General features: G+C 39.5%; 1 protein-coding gene across 1 annotated transcript in view; it reads right to left on the minus strand.

The window, feature by feature from the left end:
- Positions 1–21,051, minus strand: part of LOC311271351 (uncharacterized protein) — a 54,485-nt gene extending 33,434 nt beyond the window's left edge. Inside the window, exons 1-21 of the mRNA XM_084376966.1 lie at positions 20,960–21,051; positions 18,469–18,546; positions 18,061–18,087; positions 17,596–17,907; positions 15,573–15,866; positions 15,141–15,455; positions 14,425–14,715; positions 13,583–13,897; positions 12,852–13,151; positions 11,622–11,930; positions 11,132–11,446; positions 9,817–10,125; positions 9,406–9,699; positions 8,951–9,286; positions 8,739–8,846; positions 7,461–7,545; positions 7,203–7,341; positions 4,961–5,057; positions 2,337–2,363; positions 1,869–2,180; positions 83–376 (exon numbers count right to left, since the gene is read on the minus strand). Coding sequence (XP_084233092.1) covers positions 83–376; positions 1,869–2,180; positions 2,337–2,363; positions 4,961–5,057; positions 7,203–7,341; positions 7,461–7,545; positions 8,739–8,846; positions 8,951–9,286; positions 9,406–9,699; positions 9,817–10,125; positions 11,132–11,446; positions 11,622–11,930; positions 12,852–13,151; positions 13,583–13,897; positions 14,425–14,715; positions 15,141–15,455; positions 15,573–15,866; positions 17,596–17,907; positions 18,061–18,087; positions 18,469–18,520 — 4,531 coding nt within the window. The 5' untranslated portion in view covers positions 18,521–18,546; positions 20,960–21,051. The remainder of the gene's footprint in view (positions 1–82; positions 377–1,868; positions 2,181–2,336; positions 2,364–4,960; positions 5,058–7,202; positions 7,342–7,460; positions 7,546–8,738; positions 8,847–8,950; positions 9,287–9,405; positions 9,700–9,816; positions 10,126–11,131; positions 11,447–11,621; positions 11,931–12,851; positions 13,152–13,582; positions 13,898–14,424; positions 14,716–15,140; positions 15,456–15,572; positions 15,867–17,595; positions 17,908–18,060; positions 18,088–18,468; positions 18,547–20,959) is intronic.
- Positions 21,052–21,736: the final 685 nt, after the last annotated feature.

Raw genomic sequence — 21,736 nt, forward strand, 5'->3', positions numbered from 1 at the left:
TTGCTCAGAAATCCTCCACAACAGCAGACAGTCTAACCATGTAAAGTTCACTACAAAATTACAGATGTAGTTTTTGACTCACTTGCACAGAAAACCGTAGCATCAACACACATTTCCTTGAATTCTTGAAGCTTGCACTCTGAGATAGAGCTCTCATTTCCAAAACAGGAGGTCTTGATTCCAACCATGTCACGTGCCTCTCCAAAATGTAGATCTTCAGTCGGAGTGACAGCGGTGCCACAGTTAATCTCTCGGCACACTACGTCAGCTTCTGCCTTGCCCCAGTCACTGCTACATATTCGTTTCCAATGGTCCTCATGGTAGACTTCCAATCTGCCATTACACCGATTGCTTCCGTTGACCACCCTCACATAATCTGCATATCATATAGGTAGAAATATAATTAAATCAAAACAGTCTTTTGTTTTATCTAATCCCTTACAGTGGAAGGTAATGAGTACCAGCCAAGAACCCAAATTTCTGACTGAGGCAGAACATTTCTGTTCACGTGGGACCACGTCCCGTTCATCAAGTTAACAGAAAAAAATTGCATGCCAGGGCCTTTAACTCTTTGTACTGTATGGTAGCAAATACTAACAAATAAACATCACATTTGACAGTTTCAACACAAAACTGTCATGTTACGCAGTTTGAAAGTCAGCCAACAAATCTTGTAAAATGTCCACAGCAGTGGCAGAAATATATTTTTAAACGGGCAGTTCACAAATTTTTTTTTTTAAGTTTGCTCAACAGGATGAGTAAGACTCAACCTGTGAAAACCTGAAGGAAGCTTTCTAAAGTCCACAAAATGCACAACCAAGATTTTTTGCAGCTTGACCCACACTCAGGACTAAAAATCAGAAAAAGATTGCCTCTTCTGATTCAATTATTTTAATCTGTCCCCCAATTTTATGGGAATGCAATAATCAGCCGCACCATGATGTAGAATGAAGGTGACTTGAGGTGAAGGCATGGGCACTGGACAATAACCTTTTTAATACAAATATTGACACAATCAAATGGGAAATCTGGTGGCTGTTTACCGACCTGTCGGACATTACACCTGTGTTTATTTCATGTACTGTGCCTTTCCAATCTACACAACAGGGACATCTCAGACAAACTGCCAGATGATGTTGGAAAGCATCAGACATGCATTTTAGATGACTTAGATGTACGCATTTTGAAATAACATAAAAAAAAAAAAGACAATTAAGTTGTATGTTAGCTAATGCATGAGCTTTGTAAACAAACATTGTGATTTGGCCTATAAAGCTGTGTTGGTGTTGGTCATTGGCACAATGTAATGGATTAAGAATAATGAAACCATCTGCGTTTACACTGGTTTCCCATAAACCTCGTTATCACTGCACAATTTTGTCTGCCACCAGGCACGTGGTCCGCCAGGAAAAAAGAAGGTTAGATAGGGATACGTTTCCATTATAGACTAAATTATTAAATAAACTCTTGTTTTGTCCTGTGTTGTTATTATTTGCAACTCTGAGAGCAACAGATATGATCCAGTTGGCTTTGCACAGTGGCGCCAACAATAATGTTGTATTGGCAGATACTGTTGACAGAGGTTCAATCTTCTCAACTCTAAACAAGAGGGCAAACAAGCATGTTTCAAAAAATGTCCAACTATTCCCGTAACAAACATGCAAAGGTCACTATTTGATGATGCAACAACAATAATATTGTATTGGCAGATGTTGTTGACAGATGTTCAATCTCTCAACTCTTAACAAGAGGGCAAATGTCCAACTGTTCCCGTAACAAAAGTACGAAGGGTGCTATTTGATTAAATGTTTTAAATGGGCCAAGTACAGCAAACATAAACTGAGATAAGTGATTGAACTCAGCCTTACCCGAACAGACAACTCCAGCATCTTCACCATGGCCACAGTTATTTTGCCCAAATGGTCTGTGTTGGCACTTGAGGAGGGACGACTCATGACCAGCACACTGCACATCATCCAGCCAGATCTCTTCTTTTCCTTCTCCAAAAAAAGCTCCTTTCTTGGCCTCAAGAACTGTCCCACAGTCTAACTCTCTGCACACCACCTCAGCGTTGACAGCGCTCCACTGATCATCACACACCGTTCCCCAAGTGTCAGCGTGGAAGACCTCCACTCGACCAGAGCAACGTGAAGGCCCGACCAGCCTGATTTTGTCACATTCTGCAAATGGAATAAGGAAAGCACAATAGCTGTAGGTTGTGTCCACATTAACTCAATAAAAGAAAGTCCTTTTCATTATATCATGGTGTAGAAATCAGAATATCTAAATATTATACATGTGTTTTCAGACATGAAACATAGATTTTACTTACTGACCTGTAAGCAGTGATAGACTCAGTAGACCTGCAGCAGAAAAATATGGTAAAATGTTCTAATTAAGCCTGATAACCCAGAGATTTGTCATCAATATTTTAAACAATGTTGTCCAAAGAATATAGAACAGTCAGTGCTGTAATTTGTGACTTTATTATGAATCAAGATCAGCCCCTTGAATGTACCATTTTATTTTCATAAAGGTCTGAAACACAGATATAATTGTCCAACAGTGACTTTTTTAAAATTGATAAAAGCAACTCTCCATGATAATATACAATTTTCTTGTTAAACACTTACACACTTTCACTCCTGTACCTGTTAATGCAACTAAACATTTTGCTGTAATCATATTTTTTGATTTTTGAAGTCAAGGGAAAAATGTGAAATGGTGTAAGTAAAATTAGAAACACCGAAACTCACCTACTGACAAAAAACAAACAAATTGTCGTTTTTCAGAAGTGAAGATCATATTGTGCCTTCAAAGTAGGTTAAATGCTGTCAAGGTAGAGTAAGATAGAAATAAGTATTGTTACTCCTCATTTAAGAAAAATAAATGGTGGTGTCGTTAGCAGAGCAGCGAGAAAAGCTTGATTTCTGGAAACCATACAGTATTTTTTTCTCTGTCAAAATCAGCAACGGTGTCTAAGTCCCCCTTACCTTTAAAATTCCGACAGTCTGGGCAGCTATTAAAATGAACTCACAATTCAAACTAAAAAAATGATCACATCTGAAACATCCGAAGGACACAAGTCACATGTACAGATCCAGTGATTGTTCCGAATAAAAGGGGCTGCCTGGACTTGGACTGCAACCTGGACGTATGTTGACATTTGGATCAATCATTAAAGACTGGGGATGAGAGGAGATTACATTTTATACACAATATCTACTTACTATTTGAAAAATACATTATTTACAGCAGGAAAACCCAGCCACATGTAACATAATGCTGGAACTGGAATGAAAGCAACACCGATTAGTAGACACTACAAATAATCTCGTGCAAAAAAATAAAAGGGAAATATAGTTCAAAAGGAGAGTTATGAGCAAACTTCTGGTAGGGCCCAGAAAGCAAGCAACAGTATAATTCAGTGTGAAAGGGGGAATTAAAAAGAAAGACAGGACGAAAACCGCAACAAAAGTTGAAGATAGACGAGGAACGACTAGCAACGGAACAACAGTTATAGCCACATCGATTTCCCCCTCCAATCAGACTGCATTTCGACTGCCAGCTGGTTCCCAGTCGATTCCCAGCCACTGGGAGACGGGCACACCGCAGTTTGTGAGATTACAGAACTGTGTGTCTGACCGTCTGATCGGCAACAGCAGCACCCTCCAGGGAACTGTGCTGTCTCCCTTCCTCTTCACCACCTACTGGAGTGGTCTACAAACACGGAGGCAGTCTACAAGAAGGACCTGAGCCGGCTTTACATCCTGAGGAGGCTCAGGTGTCTGCTCAATGTCTGCAACCGGATGCTCCAGATGTTCTATCAGTCTGTTGTTGCAAGCACCATCTTCTTCGCTGTGGTGTCCTGGGGTGCGGGCATCAAAGCGAAGGATGCCAACAGACTGAACAAACTCATCAAGAAGGCAGAGTCTGTTGTTGGCTCTAAGCTTGTCACCCTGGAGGAGGTGGTAGAGGACAGAATGCTGGCAAAACTGCTGGCAATCATGGACAATGCCTCTCACCCCCTCCGCAAAACTCTGGACAAGCTTAAGAGCAGCTTCAGCAACAGACTCATTCAACCTGCTGCCTAAAGGAACGGCACAGGAAATCATTCCTTCCTGGTGCCGTCAGGCTTTTTAACGCTCATTCCAAAACAAACAAATATTTTTTGCGCTTTGAATTATTATTAATGTAAATAAAACTGCACCATATCCTCTTGCACCTTATGTTCAACTTACCTGTACTCCACCATACCTCAGCATTTTACTTATTTACCTCAGTATTTTATTTTCTCTTATAACTCCTCAAGCATTTTATTGTATATAGTATCTGCCCTTGTAGTTTTAATTTAGTTTGTTTAGGCATTAAAAAAATCATTCAATGAAGATCTTTCTCTTCTGATTAAAATTTATTTCCCAAAACTACATAGTGCACATTTAATGAGAGGGCGTTCTTCTACTTTTGTGGTACTTTAACTAAGATGTCCCTTGCATAAAAGTGGACTGTCTATTCGGTAGAAAGACACAAATGATTTTGCAATTGCTGCAACATAACCAGACAACAACAGAGAAAGAGAGCTGTTATTCCCCAGCTGGTATCAAACAATGGGACATATGATTGTCAAACGGCAGGGCAGAGGGTCCAGCAGCCGATAATCTACATAATGGTACGGTTGACTTTCTCTTTGACACAGACTGAAAAATGTGACAAACATTGGATATGTACTAGAAAAAATGGAAATATTATCTGACCCATAAATGATTTCTCTGTGATGTTTATATTTTGTTTGGAGGATTGTCCCATTCCCTCCTGCACCTGGACGAATAGCATTGAGTTTCAGTAATGTACAGTTTTAATGTCTAAACCTTGTGGCTCATATCTTTTTCAATTGTTTTGAATCACCCCATAACCAAGAAAAACACACACATTAGAAACCTTCGAAATAGTAATAGCCTACCCTGGGGGTTTTGTAGTGTTTCAGTTGGTAGCAGTGATGGCGAGCATGCTGGAGCTCTCAGTGCAAGTCCAATGTCCCAACGTCTCCGGATTAGCAGCTGGCAAAGCTAACCGCTAGCAACGGTCCCATCCTTGCCTTCAGCTAGCGCCAGTAACGAGCCCTCACACGCTCGGTTACACTCTTAAAAAAATAAGCAAACACTCGCATAAACTCCCGGTTAATAACGGTAAAAAATACTTTTTCATACAGTTATTTGAAAGTTTGCAAGGACTTAACGTCTTTCCGTTTACCTCCGCAACTCTTTCTCTAATCATTTCCCTCGCTTTCCCTCTAGTCCCGCCCCTCTAACAATCCGACAGGTTAATCCCCAATAAGAGAAAATGATTGACAGCTGGCCAAACAAATGAGAACCTAAATAAGAGAAACCTGAGGCGTTCGATGGCCTTTCAAAACATAGGACATTTTGGTATCAATCGCCAGATTAACCATACAAATATTAATAGCAGCAATACATTATAAACCCACATCAGAATGCTTTACCAACTGAAATAAATGTAATAAACACATATAAATGAATTAGCAGGGCGCTGCATTCACATTCAGTTTTTTCTTTGAAAAGCATTTCATCATATCATACATGTTATCCCTCTATCTATCTGCAATTTTCTGTCTTATTTTTTGTTCATGTGTTTGTTGTAATACAAAAACAAAAACCACGATAACAATTTATTTATTTATTTCTATTTTAAAACCATCCGTCCCCTCCCACCTGTGATCATTATTCACAGCAGTCCTTTTATGTTGAATTTGTACATAGTAAAGCCCTTCCTCCCCCTTTCTTTAAATTTCAATGAAGTTGTCTGAACTGGGCTAAATCAGTGTGCTGACTATTTGCTTCATCTTCCCAACATCACAAGGTCTTTAAGAAAGCCTCCACGGAAGATATGACTTAGCATGAAAAAACAAATCTAAGTCACTTAATAAAATGTGTTCAATAAAAGTGACACTTTATTGTAATTAGTTTGAGCTGGTAACAGACTTTTCTATACATAATCATGCCTTTCTTATATTGCTGCAGAAACTTTCTTTTTTGAATGTTGAGACGCTGTGCAAAACGGAAAACAGATTGTGATCATTTGCTGATCCTTTTTGACAAGTACTCAATTAAAAAGAGTAGAAAGACTATATAACGTTTTACATTCACTCAACTTTTTTGGATTGGGATTGCACATCACAATTAAATTAGCTACTCATTCATGCCTCCAGATAGAAACTCTATTCAAACTTTGAAATATTCCACATTTTGTCTACATTCAAGGTGTTATTCATCTTTCTAATCCCATACAATTCTTTCAAAATATTCAACTTCCTTTGACGCTTAGTCGTATCTTAGTTATAATGGAAGTCAATAAATCAGAAGATTGGCTATTTCTATAGAGTTATAATAGTTATTCTTAATACCTATCAGCAGGTCAGATTCCATCATAAAATTAAATCTATTTTTTGTGGTGCAGTGCTGAGGATGAATTGATGGGTCTCACGGCCAGAGGAAAGGAGCTGCTCTGTGGTCTTAACATTACCTCATCACCGTGCATCCTGCAAACAGCTTTGATTAAAAAAAGAAAAATAGTATTTGTCACTCACTTCCAAAAATAAGAACGTCAAATCATGAGGTAAGAAAAACAAATTTATTCAAGAGCGCTCACTTACACCAAAAAAGCAGATTATCATGTAACACAAAGACAATGTAATCAGTATCTTCCTGCAAATCATTGGCCTTAAACTTTGTGATTATCAGAATCTCACAGGAACAAACAAAATCACTGCAAGAACAAGTAAAATAAATGTTATAAGCATACGTTTGCCCATTTACACAAGCCTCTTGTATGTTATTAAAAAAATCACTTTATTCAAATTCTGCAAAGTGGATTTTCTAAACCTTTTTCTATATATAATTTGATACAGCAAGTTACACAGCATCTAGTTCCTGTAAAGTTGGTAGATTTCTGAATTATTTGTTTACCTAAAAAGAGGTGTAACAACAAATTTAAAACAGGTCTCTAGGTCTAGCTTAAAGAAAAAATGCACACCAGCTGAAAATTTTGTTTCCTCCAAGGTCGTGTTAGTACGCCGTGACATCACTTCTGGGTGTGGTTACAGGTGTGATGGACCTGAAAATTGCTCTTTAAATTTAGAGAAATCGCACAACATTTCTTGAGTCATTCTGTCATCACGAGAGAACGAGTGGTTCAAGCTCGTAACACACTCTCCCAGCCAGGTCTTCAGGGACCCTCTCGACAGAGTTATCCGAATCAGCATCAGCCTTCTTCTCTCCCAGGCTGCGACTGTACACATGCTCATTCACTTGGATAGTGCGAGTACTGAGGGAGATAAGGAGCGAGACAATGCAATCACTGGGATGTCTTTCAAGTCATTTGATGTAAAATAGAATAAGTGTATCTTTGCAAATAGCATCAGATTCGTTCTGTTTTTTAAATACCTTCCATCGAATGCTCCATTGCTTCTTTCATCTACATCTTCTTTTATTGCTCCTCCAAACCTGTTACTAAACTGAACCAAGGTACCTGAAAAGTGAGCATAAAATCACCATGACTACAGCAGACATTACTTTTGAAAAAACACCTTGAGATGAATGATATCCAGGTGAAATCCAGATCAACTTGTTTACAGCTATGTCATCTTTAGACCTGCATTTATTAATTTTTTTAGTCACTTGGGGTCAGCCCAACAAGCTGCCAGAACAACACTAACATAATATGCCCATCATAAGTTGTTGTGCTCAACGTGTAATTTTGTCTGTCTGCAGTCTGGTGTAGCTGAAGGACTGAACCACAACAGTAACGTTGAAGGTCGTAAAACCAAAACAATGAGCTGAAAGATGCTACAACACTTCCTAGAGCTGAGGGGGACTGCAGTGTTTGGATATAATTATGTCTGGCTTACATATTGTTGTTTTTGTAGTGCCTGCTTGAAGCTGCTGTAAGCGTTGTCGCCCTTATAGCCAATTACCTGGCCGTTTTGCACTTGGCACATCTCCTCTCACCTCTCTATTTCACCACATGAACACTTGCTATGCTGCTATGCCCGGTAATCACCATAGGAGCAAACAGGAGGATCCTGCTCTCAAGTATGTGCATACAGAACTAATGTGTTATCAGAATTAACCACCTTGCTACAATTTTTTTCCAAGTTGCCACTTGCAGTATTGCAAGGAAAAATCCCTTGAAGCCCACATAGCATTTTCTCTACCGACCACTGCTGTAATAGAGATATATGAGTAAGTGTTGACAGGACGCCTCCTGCTATAAACATGGTAACTTTTTACTTTTTGTATGCACATCCATTTTGTACCTCAGAATTGGTACACATAGACTGCCTTGGCCAGAGGCATGACAGGATTAACACTACTACACATATTCAGTGGGCCACAAAACGTGACATTATTGAGATTCACTCACATTAGCCAACACATTAATAACAAAAAACAACGCATTCGAATAGTGAATGCAGCACTCAGTTATATTTTTTACAATTCGAAGTACATTCAATTTACGGACTTCACTCGAATTCACTTAGAAATGACGTTATACGGGGGAAAGAACATGGACATCAACATAAAGGGAGTAAACAAACAACTAGCTTTGCTAATGTTGGCTACGTTAGCTACCGTGCATCTGTGCAGGGAGACTGGAAAGAAAATGGTGCTGTCAAAATATGTAGTTGATTGTAATATAAAAAGTGTGTGTCTGCCACTTACCAGCACCCAGACCTCTCTTTCTCCAGAGCCAGTAGCCTCCCCCCAGCGCAAGTAGCACTAGCAGTAACCCAATCACAACTCCTGTGACAGTTGAGGAGGACGAGGCTGCTGTAGGGATTAAAAGAAAGAAGAAGTAATAGTGTTAGCAAAGGGGGGGAAACTAGCCATAATCACTATAGAAAAACGAACGCCGAAGGGCTTTTGAGTCTCACCGATTACATTGACTTGTAGTGACTTTGAGGGATCCGAACAGAATGACATGCTGGAGATGTTAACACCAAAGACACAGCTATATTCTCCTTGGTTCTTGTACTCTATTGAAGGGAAGTCAAAGGTTGCCAGGTAGAAGATAGAGTGGCCAAATGCAGGCTTTGCCTCTGTGGTGGTCATATTGGACTTTCTCAGATAGAAGTAACCTCCGGTATATGCCGAATGAGTAGAGCAGGTGACGGAGAAGCTGCTGCCTTCATCGACCGATATTTTGTCTGGGCTGTAGATCACCATTGCATAAGGAGATGTCAGGGAGATTCTGGGTATGTCCATTTTCACTGCAGAACAGACAAAGAATTTTACAAACTCATAGAGATCATATTTATGTTTGCAATCTTGCACAGTCAAATTCCATCAATTATGTTCAAGGGGACAAACAAAGCACAAAATTATTGACCTGTGATGGAGAGTTCAGCTACATTCCCTTGGGGATAATAGATGACTTGATTGGGCAATTTCTTCTGATATTCACAGTAGTATGACCCCTTTTGGTTGAAGTCCACTGAAGGGAAGACAAAGGTTGCAGCTTCGTGTTCAGAGTACTTTTCCATTTGAAAATTTCCTTGCATCTTTTTCAGGAGGAATGTCCCACCCAGGTGTTCTGATACGACAGTGCAGGTGATTTCAACTTTGTCACCCCATTTTACATCTGTAGACGGACTGAAAGTGATTTGGGGCTTATCTAGAGCACCTGAAACAGAGAGTAAGATTTAGTAAGTTTGGTCATAAAAGCTGGCGCAGCTTTATCTAATGCCATTTGAGAGATAAAGACTTCATTCACAGAGTCAGAATGAGCCAGGCCTCTTACCTAAACAGATAACACCAGCATCTTCACCGTGCCCGCAATTATTTTCTCCGAATCCGTTGTGATTACAATGTGAGAGAGCAGACTCTTGGCCTGTACACTCCACATTATCCATCCATATTGGACCACTGCCTCTACCAAAGTGGGCACTTGTAGGAGCAGAAACTGCATGACCGCAGCCAAGCTGTCTACATACCACATCAGCACTGGCCAATTCCCATTCATCATCACACACAGTTCCCCACTGGCTTTTATAGAAGATCTCCACTCTACCAGAGCACTGACTTGAGCCGCTGGCCAACCGGATCTGTGCTGCATATGAAGACAGAAATAAAGTGAGAATGTGACAATCCTTGAAACATGCTTTTATATACAATTATAAAAGTGTATTTGGATTATTGAATTGCATTCATGTGTATTGATAAAGATATATTTTCATTTTAAAACAATGTAAAGACATTTCATATTATTTGAAAACACTGCTGTTCTCATCATTCTCATCAAGTTCATTTTAAAGTAGACATATGATGCTCATTTTACTTTTATTTTGGGTTTCTACTAGAACAGGTTTACATGCTTTAATGCTCACAATATACATAATTTTTTCTCATACTGTCCAGTGCTGCAGGACTGTATCCCCCCTTCACTGAAACACTCTTGTTAGCTCCTGTCTCTTTAAGGCCCCCCCTCCTGAATACCCGGTCTGCTCTGACTGGTCAGCTCACACATGCCTGACCCAGCACTGCTAACAACAACAGGGCAGCTGTGCTAAATCAATTATTGTTTGCCAAACTAGCCACTAGGCATAAATTATCGAATGTGTCACAAAGTCCCAGAAATAAAGGCGGGACTCCTGACGAGGCGTTTCAGGAGCAGTGTTTTCTAGCTTCTGTTCCTGCAGACTTTGACCGTTTTAACTTTCAAGATATTTTGCATGGACAAGAACCTATATAAAACACTGAAGGAAGGAAAAAAACAAAAGAGCATTATAGGCCTCCATTAATAGCACAACTATTATGATGTGTAAATGACTGAATGTGTCACTTATGTAAGCCAAATTAAATATTAAGGCAGAGAAATATTGTGAAAAATATTCTAATTCACTTACTTGCTGAGTGTTAGATTTAAAGATTGATATCATACTCTGTAAGATATCACTAGAGCTAGTGGCCAGGTATATCTATATCTATATCTAGGGGGCTTTTAAGCATCATGATGTGCCTGGATGAACAAATAAATACATCGATTTCCCACTCACTGTTTTAACTTGCTGTGTATGAACAGAATGCAATTGTGAAACAGATGTTTAAGGCTTTACCTGCACATTGGACACCAGCATCATGGTCATGCCCACACCTTGAGCTTCGGAAACCGTTGACTGAGCATTGCTGAAGAAATGTCATGTTGCCAAAACATGAATCGCTGGCCTCCACCACTGATCCACTGCCTTGGCCGAAATGGGCAGCGCCTGGAGCGTTCAACGCACTTCCGCATTCCAGCTGGTCACACACCACCTGAGCTTTACTCAGAGTCCAGTCTGTGTCACACACTGTTTGCCACACGTCGCCATGACGGACCTCTACCCTGCCAGAGCACTCATCCTTACTGTTGACCAACCGGACTTCCAAACTTCCTGTGAAATCAATTAAACTAAAATGATTATCTGGTATCAGAAGATTGAGAGTGGCTAAACAAGTTTGATAAAACTAAGTGAAAAAAGCTGAATAATACAAAAAAATATGGATACTGCTAAACATCAACAAACAAGACTGTTTGTTCCTTTGTATTTTTTTGTAGATTTTTCTTACCTGTGCAGACAACACCAGCAATGGAGGTGGTGTTGCAAGTTCTGTCTCTGAACGGTCTTTGTGGGCACTGAGCCAGTGTCGACTCCAGTCCATTGCATTCAATTTGATCAATCCAGGTCTGTCCTGTGCCGCTGCCATACTCAGCGATGGTGGTAATCTTATGACCCCTCCCACAGTCCAGCTGTCTGCACACCACCGTTGCATCGTTCATATCCCAGGATTCACCGCACACAGTCCCCCACTGGCCTTTGTCGTAGTACTCAACTCTTCCAGCACAACGACTCTGCCCACCGGCCAACCTCACATTACCTGAGAATGACAGTTCTTTTGTGAATTTTTTTACGGTACATGCAGTCTAATTTTGATGTTTGTTTTTATATATATATATATATATATATATATATATATATTGTTACAGGCTGACAATGTATGTTGTGTCATTTGATCGGTGCAATAACTGTGTGGGCAGGCATGGAATATAGGAATTGCTTCAATTCCAACTGGAACATGCAACATCACTGTTGGTCCTTGCTTAGTCCCATCTGTGATTTGAGCAATCCTTCAGTTATGTCTTGACTACGTCAATTATCTTTTTTATTATTTGAATCAAGGGGGAATATTCACACAAATGAGTTATTAAGTTATTGGACTATTCATTGCGTAGTCTGACTGACAGGAAGCAAGCCTTTCCACTGTCTGCACGTTACTATATATACTATACAATACTATAAAAAAGTATACTATAAAAATATACTATAAAAAACTCTATTACTGCATTCTGAGCAGGGCCGTTTGTAGCTTTGTGGGGGCCCTATGCAAGGTGTTGGTTTTTTGGGGGGGGGTTCTGTTGGGTTTTTTCCTATTTTTTTTTATATTTTATGACATTATGGTGTCATCTTTTAGTCTGCACACCCAAGACAATTGTCATTAGTTTAAAGACTTACAAACAAGCCAGCGCATTTCTCCACTATATCACAATGATAATGGTTTCAGGCCTGACTGGATCAGACTGAGAACCAGAGGACACACCGCAGGAGAGACTTGTCAATCACAAGGTAGGCGCTCTCTGAAGCATACCCTGCTTATCTGTCCACTTTACTCTAAGCATTTGACCATAATTTACTAAATTAAAATGAATGAGATGTGCACAAAAGCTGCTTTGCCATGTAGTTCTATCTCTTTTCGCAATAAGTGAAGGAATTCAAATTTCAATTCATCACCAAGTCTTACCTGAACATTCGACAGCTGCCTCTTCAATACGGTCGTTGCTGGTCCGGACATATTCTCTCAGTGTGCACTGTGAGAGAGAGCTCTCTCTGCCGCTACAGCTGACCTTATACCCTCTCTGAGCGACGCCTTGACCATATGATCCAGTGAACTTGACAGGATCTCCACAGTTCATCTCTCTACACACCACTGTAGCTTCATTCATTCCCCAGTTAACATTAAATGCTGATGACCAATGGTCACCGTGGGAGAACTCCACCCTGCCTGAGCACTGGCCAGTCCCATTAAGGAGTCTAATGGTGGCTGCAAAGCAAAACAGAGAGAAAGAGCAATTAGTTAGTCTGTGTTTTGACCCATTTGAAAGCAACATCTGATTAAAGGGTAACTCTAGTATAAAGCCTTTTGTGGCTCCAGAGGAAGCTGCGTGCAATCTGAAGAGTAGCCGCCAGTGATGTCACTCAGTGGCTAAGTTGCATTGTGGGTAATGAAGGAACCAGAATTTTTAAAAAGAAGAAGAATGCGTGCAATAAAAAAGGCAATATGTCTGGTTCTGCTGTATTGATTTTAATTTGTTTTGAAACTCTCCATAATGAGTCCAACAGTGATGACATAATCAGCAAAATATTCATTAGAGGCATTATGGACAATAGATCAATGTAAGCATGGAAACACTTTGTGAAATAAGTAAATTATGTGCTAATAAAGAAGAATGAACACCCCAACAGAGATGATACCTGAGCACACCACGCCAGCATCTTCGCCATGGCCACAGTTATTTTCCCCGAGGGTTGGATGTCGGCAGTGCATGAGGGACGTCTCGTTACCATGGCAGCCGACATCATCCAGCCAGATGTCTCCCTGGCCTGGACCAAAGAAGGCACTCGATTTGGCCGTCTGAGCTGTTCCGCAGTCGATAACTCTGCACACCACCTCTGCATCCCTGAGGTCCCACTCATCATCACACACTGTTCCCCACTGGCCGTCATGCATAACCTCCACTCTGCCAGAGCATCGGTCGGTGCCATTGGCAAGCCTTATCGGTGGAATATCTGAGGAAAGGTCCAATAACGTTTAAAGTAATCCAGTACTTTACTTCTTATCTGTTGTGCTATTTATTTGAGATGTCTGCCTTCATTCAAATATAATGGAACTAGATGGCACTCAGTTTGTGGTGTTCAAAGCACCAAAGAAATACATCTGGAAAAACTCATCAACAATGTCTTATTACCAGCTTAATGAGGGTAATCCACAGATGTGTGAGCAGTTTTGAGTATAAGTAACTAGGCTAGCTAACGTTACAGCTCGGCTGTCACCAGCTGTCACCAGCACGAGCCTCTCGTCCATAATTAGACTCATGTTCTCTTCTGCGTGGTGATAATATTTGAAGGCATAGTTCAGGAGAAAGAAAATAGCATCTTGATGGAACTGCTCACAACAAGTGAGGATTATCTTGAATAGCCGAGTCATGATTTCTGGAGAGACACATTGCTGTTGAATTTTTTCCAATGTATTTATTTATATCTAGTTCCAGTATATTTGAGAGAAGACAGACGTCTCTTACCTTGCATCGTCTTACCTGTACATGAAAGAGAAACACCTTCACATGTCCCTGTGATTTGCTGAAATGTGCAGTCGGAGATAGAGCTCACATTTCTAGCGCATGTGCTTGTATACCCTTTCAGTCTGGTGTCACCAAAATGGAAGCTTTCCTGAGAATTTTTTGGAGGTCCGCAGCCGAGTTCCTTGCACAGCACTGTAGACTCTTGTTGGCCCCAGTTACTACTACAAATTTTCCCCCATTGGCCACCCTGGGAGACCTCCACCCTGCCAGAGCAGCGGTTAGTCCCGTTGTACAATCTGACTGAGGCTGGAAAGTAAAGCAGTTAGGGTCAGGGTTAACTATTGTATTTAAAATGTTGGAGAAGAACGTTATTAGTTCAGCAGTGACATGCAGTATTTCCCTATGCTTTTCAGGATGATAGGTTTTGTGGAAAGGAGAACAGATAGTAGTGTTTCTAAATCTGTGATATGACACCAAGAACAACCACAAAAAGAGGAACAGCAAAGTATAATTGTGAGTGGCTGCAGAGGATTTTCTAACATAGTACAGGTTTTGAAAATATGTAAACAAAAATTTGTAAGTACAAGTCCTTAGCAGGGGTTTAAATGCCCATACAGTAGATACATGCATGCATCACCATGGCACACAAATGCACACATCATGATTCTGACCAAGCAGATTTCATTCAAGTACTTGACATTTTTGACAACAGACAGGATGGCATGTGTTACCTGAGCATACAACACCAGCATCTTCATTGTGGTCACAGTCGTGTTCTCCCAAACCTCTGTGCGGGCAGTCAACAAGGGATTTCTCCTGACCAGAACACTCAACATCGTCCAACCAAACCTGATCCCGACCTCTGCCGAAGAAGGCATTGTACTTGACTGAGAGAGCATTCCCACAGTTCATCTCACGGCACACCACAGCTGCTTCCTGCATGCCCCATCTGTCATCACAAACTGTTCCCCACTGTCCATCGTGGAAGAGTTCCACTCGGCCGTTGCATCGATTAGTCCCGTTCATCAACCGAATTGGTTTACTGTCTGTCAGGTGGAAAATAAAAAGCAAAGGGCCATGTTTGCTCAGAAATCCTCCACAACAGCAGACAGTCTAACCATGTGAAGTTCACTACAAAATTACAGATGTAGTTTTTGACTCACTTGCACAGAAAATGGTAGCATCAACACAGCTTTCCTTGAATTCTTGAAGCTTGCACTCTGAGATAGAGCTCTCATTTCCAAAACAGGAGGTCTTGATTCCAACCATGTCACGTGCCTCTCCAAAATGTAGATCATCAGTTGGAGTGACAGCAGTACCACAGTTAATCTCTTGGCACACCACGTCAGCTTCTGCCTTGCCCCAGTCACTGCTGCATATTCGTTTCCAATGGCCCTCATGGTAGACTTCCAATCTGCCATTACACCGATTGCTTCCGTTGACCACCCTCACATGATCTGCAAATCATATAGGTAGAAATATAATTAAATCAAGACAGTCTTTTGTTTTACCTAATCCCTTAAAGTGGAAGGGAATGAGTACCAGCCAAGAACCAACATTTCTGAGTTGTTCACATGTGACCACGTCCCGTTCGTCAAGTTAACAGTAAAAAAGCCTTTAAAGCTTTGTACTGTATGGTAGCAAGTATTAACAAATAAATATCATATTTGACAGTTTCAACACAAAACTGTCATGTTACGTAATTTGAAAGTCAGCAAACAAATCTTGTAAAATGTCCACAGCAGTGGCAGAAATATATTTTTAAAGGGGCGCTTTGTTTTTAAAATGTCAGGTTCAGTTTGCTCAACAGGAGGAGTAAGACTCAGCCTGTGAAAACCTTAAGGGAGCTTTCCAAAGTCTACAAAAATCACCTTGATGATGTAATAAGATGATGCCCAACCAAAGACACTATTGACTTGCAATGTGGGAAGTGCAGGAACAGGTGTTTTTGGAGCTTGACCCACACTATGGGCTAAAAATCAGGAAACGTCTGCCTCTGCTGATTTTAATTTGTCCCCCAATATTACGGGAGTCCAATAATAAATCACACCATGATGTAGGATGACGGTGACTCGAGGAGAAGGACACAATCAAATGGGTAATCTGGTGGCTATTTATCCCCAAACTCTACCTTCTGCCCTTTGCCCTATACATTTGTAGCAGCCAATCACACGCAGAACTGTTGTGCCTCTGCTGCAAAAGCATTTCAAGCACAGTTAGCAATCATCTCAAAGCAGAAAACAAATTGTGAACTGATAATACAATCTATTGTCTTTGACTACGAGATGCAATAATATACTCAGTTGCTAAAATAAATGCTGTGTTAGCGGCTTTTCGCCACAGCTGGATTTCTCAATCTCAGTTCCCATTTCTGGTCTTGATATAATTTGAGGAAGGTACTTGCAGTGCCGGATTTTGTGATGTTAACTGTAATTTCAGGTTAATGCCTCATTGATATTTAAAGGAAAAAAGCAAAGTATGCTAACTCACTCACTGGTGAAGAGACAAGAAGATTGGTAACATTCTATCATCTGCCCAATAAATATAAGGCTACAGCCATTTTAGCTTAGCTTAGCCACCTACCAGCACCTCTAGACCAAATCACTGTGACGTCGCATTAACAACAACAGTTACTTCCAGGTAGAAAACTAGACGTTAATTTGGATTGTAGAGATGTGAGAAATTATCAAACTTGTTTGTTTCTGTTGTCATTTTCAGCTGTAACTGTAACGTGTGAAGTTATACAGTATAAAACATGATGATCCAACCTTTCTGATGTCACACCTGTGTTTATTTCATGTACTGTGTCTTTGCTATCTCCACAACAGGGACATTTTAGACAAAGTGCCAGTTTTGACTAGGCACGTGGTCAGCCAGGAAAAGGAAGTTTAAATGGGGATACATTTCCATTATAGACTAAATTATTGAATAAACTCTTGTTTTGTCCTGTGTTGTTGTTATTTGCAACTCTGAGAACAGAAATGACCCAGTTGTCTTGACAACAGTGGTGCCAGCAATAATAGGCAGATGTTGTTGACAGATGTTCAATCTCTCAACTCTTAACAAGAGGTCAAATGTCCAACTATTCCCGTAACAAAGGTACGAAGGGTGCTATTTGATTAAATGTTTTAAATGGGTCAAGTACAGCAAACATAAACTGAGATAAGTGATTGAACTCAGCCTCACCCGAACAGACAACTCCAGCATCTTCACCATGGCCACAGTTATTTTGCCCAAATGGTCTGTGTTGGCACTTGAGGAGGGACGACTCATGACCAGCACACTGCACATCATCCAGCCAGATCTCTTCTTTTCCTTCTCCAAAAAAAGCACCTTTCTTGGCCTCAAGAACTGTCCCACAGTCTAACTCTCTGCACACCACCTCAGCGTTGACAGTGCTCCACTGATCATCACACACCGTTCCCCAAGTGTCAGAGTGGAAGACCTCCACTCGACCAGAGCAACGTGAAGGCCCGACCACCCTGATTTTGTCACATTCTGCAAATCGGAAAAGTAAAGCATAATAGCTGTAGGTTGTGTCACTATTAACTCAATAAAGAAAGTCCTTTTCATTATATCATGGTGTAGAAATCAGAATATCTAAATATTATACATGTGTTTTCAGGCATGAAACAGATTTTACTTACTGACCTGTAAGCAGTGATAGACTCAGTAGACCTGCAGCAGAAAAATATGGTAAAATGTTCTAATTAAGCCCAATAACCCAGAGATTTGTCATCAATATTTAAACAATATTGTCCAAAGAATACAGAACAGTCAGTGCTGTAATTTGCAATTTTATTATGAATCAAGATCAGCCCCTTGAATGTACCATTTTATTTTCATTAAGGTCTCAAACACAGATATAATTGTCCAACTTTTTAAAAAAATTGATAAGACACTCATAATAAAATACTATTTTCTTGTTACACACTCAGACTTTCACCTAAGTACCTGTGAATGCAACCAAACATTTTGCTGTAATCATATTTTTTTAAATTTGAAGTCAAGTGAAAAATGTGAAATGGTGTAAGTAAAATTAGAAACACCGAAACTCACCTAATGACAAATAACAAACAAAATGTCGTTTTTCACCAGGAGTGAAGATCATACTGTGTCTTCAAAGTGGGTCAAATGCTGTCAAGGTAGAGTAAAATAGAAATAAATATTGTTACTCCTCATTAAAAAAATAAATGGCGGTGTCTGTCATTAGCAGAGCAACGAGAAAAGCTTGATTTCTGGAAACCATACAGTATTTGTCTTTGTCAAAATCAGCGACAGTGTCTAAGTCCCCTTCTTACCTTTTAAATTCAACCAGTCTGGGCAGCTATTAAAAATAACTCACAATTCAAACTAAACAAAATGATCACATCTAAAACATCCAAAGGATAGAAGTCCCATGTACAGATCCAGTGATTTTTTCTTACAAATAAAAGGGGCTGCCTGGACTTGGACTGCAACCTGGACGTATGTTGACATTTGGATCAATCATTAAAGACTGGGGATGACAGGAGATTTCATTTTTACACACTATCTACTTACTATTTGAAAATGACATTATTTACAGCAGGAAAACCCAGCCACATGTAACATAATGCTGAAACTGGAACGATAGGAACACTGATTAGTAGACACTACAAATGATCAGCTGCAAAAAATAAAAGGGAAATGTAGTTCAAAAGGAGAGTTGTTATGAGCAAACGTTAAAAGGTGAAGTTGACCACTGACTCCCATTGCTAAACCCAACTGTCCGTCCCCTCCCACCTCTGATCATTATTGACAGCAGTCCTTCTATGCTGAACTTGCACATAGCAAAGCCCTTCCCCCCCTTTCTTTAAATTTCAATGAAGTGGTCTGAACTGGCTCAATGTGCTGTTTATTTGCTTCATCTCCCCAACATCACAAGATCTTTAAGAAAGCCTCCACGGAAGATAAAACTTAGCATGAGAACAAATCTAAGTCACTAAATAAAATGTGTTCAAAAAAAGTGACACTACACTGTAATTAGTTTGAGCTAGTAACAGACTTTTCTTGACAAAGTTATGCCTTTCTTACACTGCTTCAGGAACTTTATTAAGTTTAAAACATTGAACAGATTGTGATCATTTGCTGATCCTTGCTAAAAACAGTAGAAAGAAAATATACATATTGCAATTTATTTTTGTAAATATATAAAGCCTGTTTGGATTGGGATTGCAGGTCACAATTAAACTAGCGAACTAGAGAAGGCATTTTCTGAAGAAATTGCGGTGTGAATGCTGGACGTTGAAAGCTGACGCTAAACTGCATTGCTGGCTTTAAAGGTTGGATAATACGAATCATGTATGACTTTCTGACTTTATTTTATTTATTTATTTCAAGAAGCAGCTGAAGGAGTACGAGTAGGTGGCAAAATTGGAAGAGGTCGAAGTATGCAAAATGTGCTATGGCTGGGAGCTAAACAGCATTGCTTGACTTATTGTTTGGAGCTAAACAGCATTGCTTGACTTATTGTTGGGAGCTAAACAGCATTGCTTGACTTATTGCTGGGAGCTAAAAGGCATTGCTTGACTAATTGCTGGGTGCTTAACAGCATAACTGGCTTCAAAGCTGCAGAGGTATCCGCTGACTACACCAGACTACAGGGCAGCTTTCTTTAGGCTGTGAGACTACTGAACTCATCCTCCACACTTCACTGTTTATTGCTGTAAGCTGATTATTTAATCATGATTTTGTGTGGAGAGGAAAAGTGCAAGAGTGCTTGATAAAACTACATAAATCACTTAAACATTAATCCTGTCATTCTATAAATGGTAACAGGGCTGACACTAACAGGTTAACATTTTAAACATATTAAGAATAAAACCCAATCATGAGTAATGTAACAACCCTTGATGCTTTCTTAAAGTTTTACTTTTTCTTTAATGTAGAGAGAGAGGGGGAGAGAGAGAGAGAGAGAGATGATATTTTGATTTTTTTTTAGCCTCAATAGCTAGTAAAAGTAGAAAAATAATAAAGACAGACATAAAAAACGAATTATTTGTTTTTATGTTACGAGACATCTACAGCAAAGTAAATGATAAAATGATAAAATGATAAAAATGTTATTGTTTATTTAGACTTACTGGGCTTTTGTTCAAGGGTTTTGTTCAAGGGACACAAAATGACACATTTTTGTACAACCAACCAACTTCAATTTGAAAATATTAATGCAAAATCCATTCATTTACACTATAAAACAGAGCTTTGCAGGACACTGAAAAATATTTGGCAGTACCATTCTTATTTTAATTTTAATCCTGACATTAATCAATTGTATTTTTCTGATTTTAATGTAAATGTTGTTTTATATCATGCATTTAAAGCAAATATGTTAAAAGGGTGCAAATTAATGAATAATGCCAATTTTGTACATGGCCATTATGGTTAAGCAACCTCCTTTGTTAGGTTATTTCCAACAGACTTAAAGATTTAACAGGTTTTTATTATTATTATTATTATTATTATTATTATTATTGTTATTATTATTATTATTATTGTTATTATTCATTTACAAATATTTTTTTCTTACCTTAAAATGTGTAGTTTTATGCTCATCAGAATAATAGAATAATTCTGAAGACCTCAATCCATTTGTTCTTTCACAAATGCTTGACCTGGCAGAACCACTTCTTGTCCCGCATCTTATAGTCAACATGACTCATCGGGACTTGGAATGAGAAACACTTCCCCTTGTGAAAGCCTGAGCTTCAGTATATTTTACATTTATTCGTTTCCTGTTATCAACCTCAAAATACTGCCTCTCTACAATGTCCCAGGAACAACCTAACTTTATGTCACCACTGCAATGCTTTGCAGCCACAATTAATGCTGCATGAACATCCCCATCTGATCTCAAAGTGCCCAAAATAAGACATTGAAAATGGATGCAAAATCAGCAATATCTGACATTGTGTTTTTATTTTGATTGAATATATTGGCAAATTTCCCATAATTATACCCATGAATTGTTTGCTTGTTGTTTTGTTTTCTTTAGGATTTCAGGTAAAGGTGCAATATGTAAGAATTTTAGTTGAAGACACTAAAATATTAATTAAAATTGTCAACAATGCAAAGTAACATAACGTCTATGTATTGTGTTGCAGAGATATCTACTGAAATTAGCATGCTAACCAGCTAGCCCTGGCCCGTCTTGGTCCGAAGCTCCTGTGCTAGCACTGTAAACACTAACACTGCCCTAGTGCTCGGAGCTCCCAGACTGCTAGCTGCATGGATAACTGAGCTAACTAGCTAACAGTAGCTACCGTTAGCAGTTAGCGGTTATTGGGGCTACATGCTGCCCCTTATT

Source organism: Pagrus pagrus (genome assembly GCF_965226575.1).
Source record: "Pagrus pagrus genome assembly, chromosome: 16".
NCBI classification, from domain to species: Eukaryota; Metazoa; Chordata; class Actinopteri; order Spariformes; family Sparidae; genus Pagrus; species Pagrus pagrus.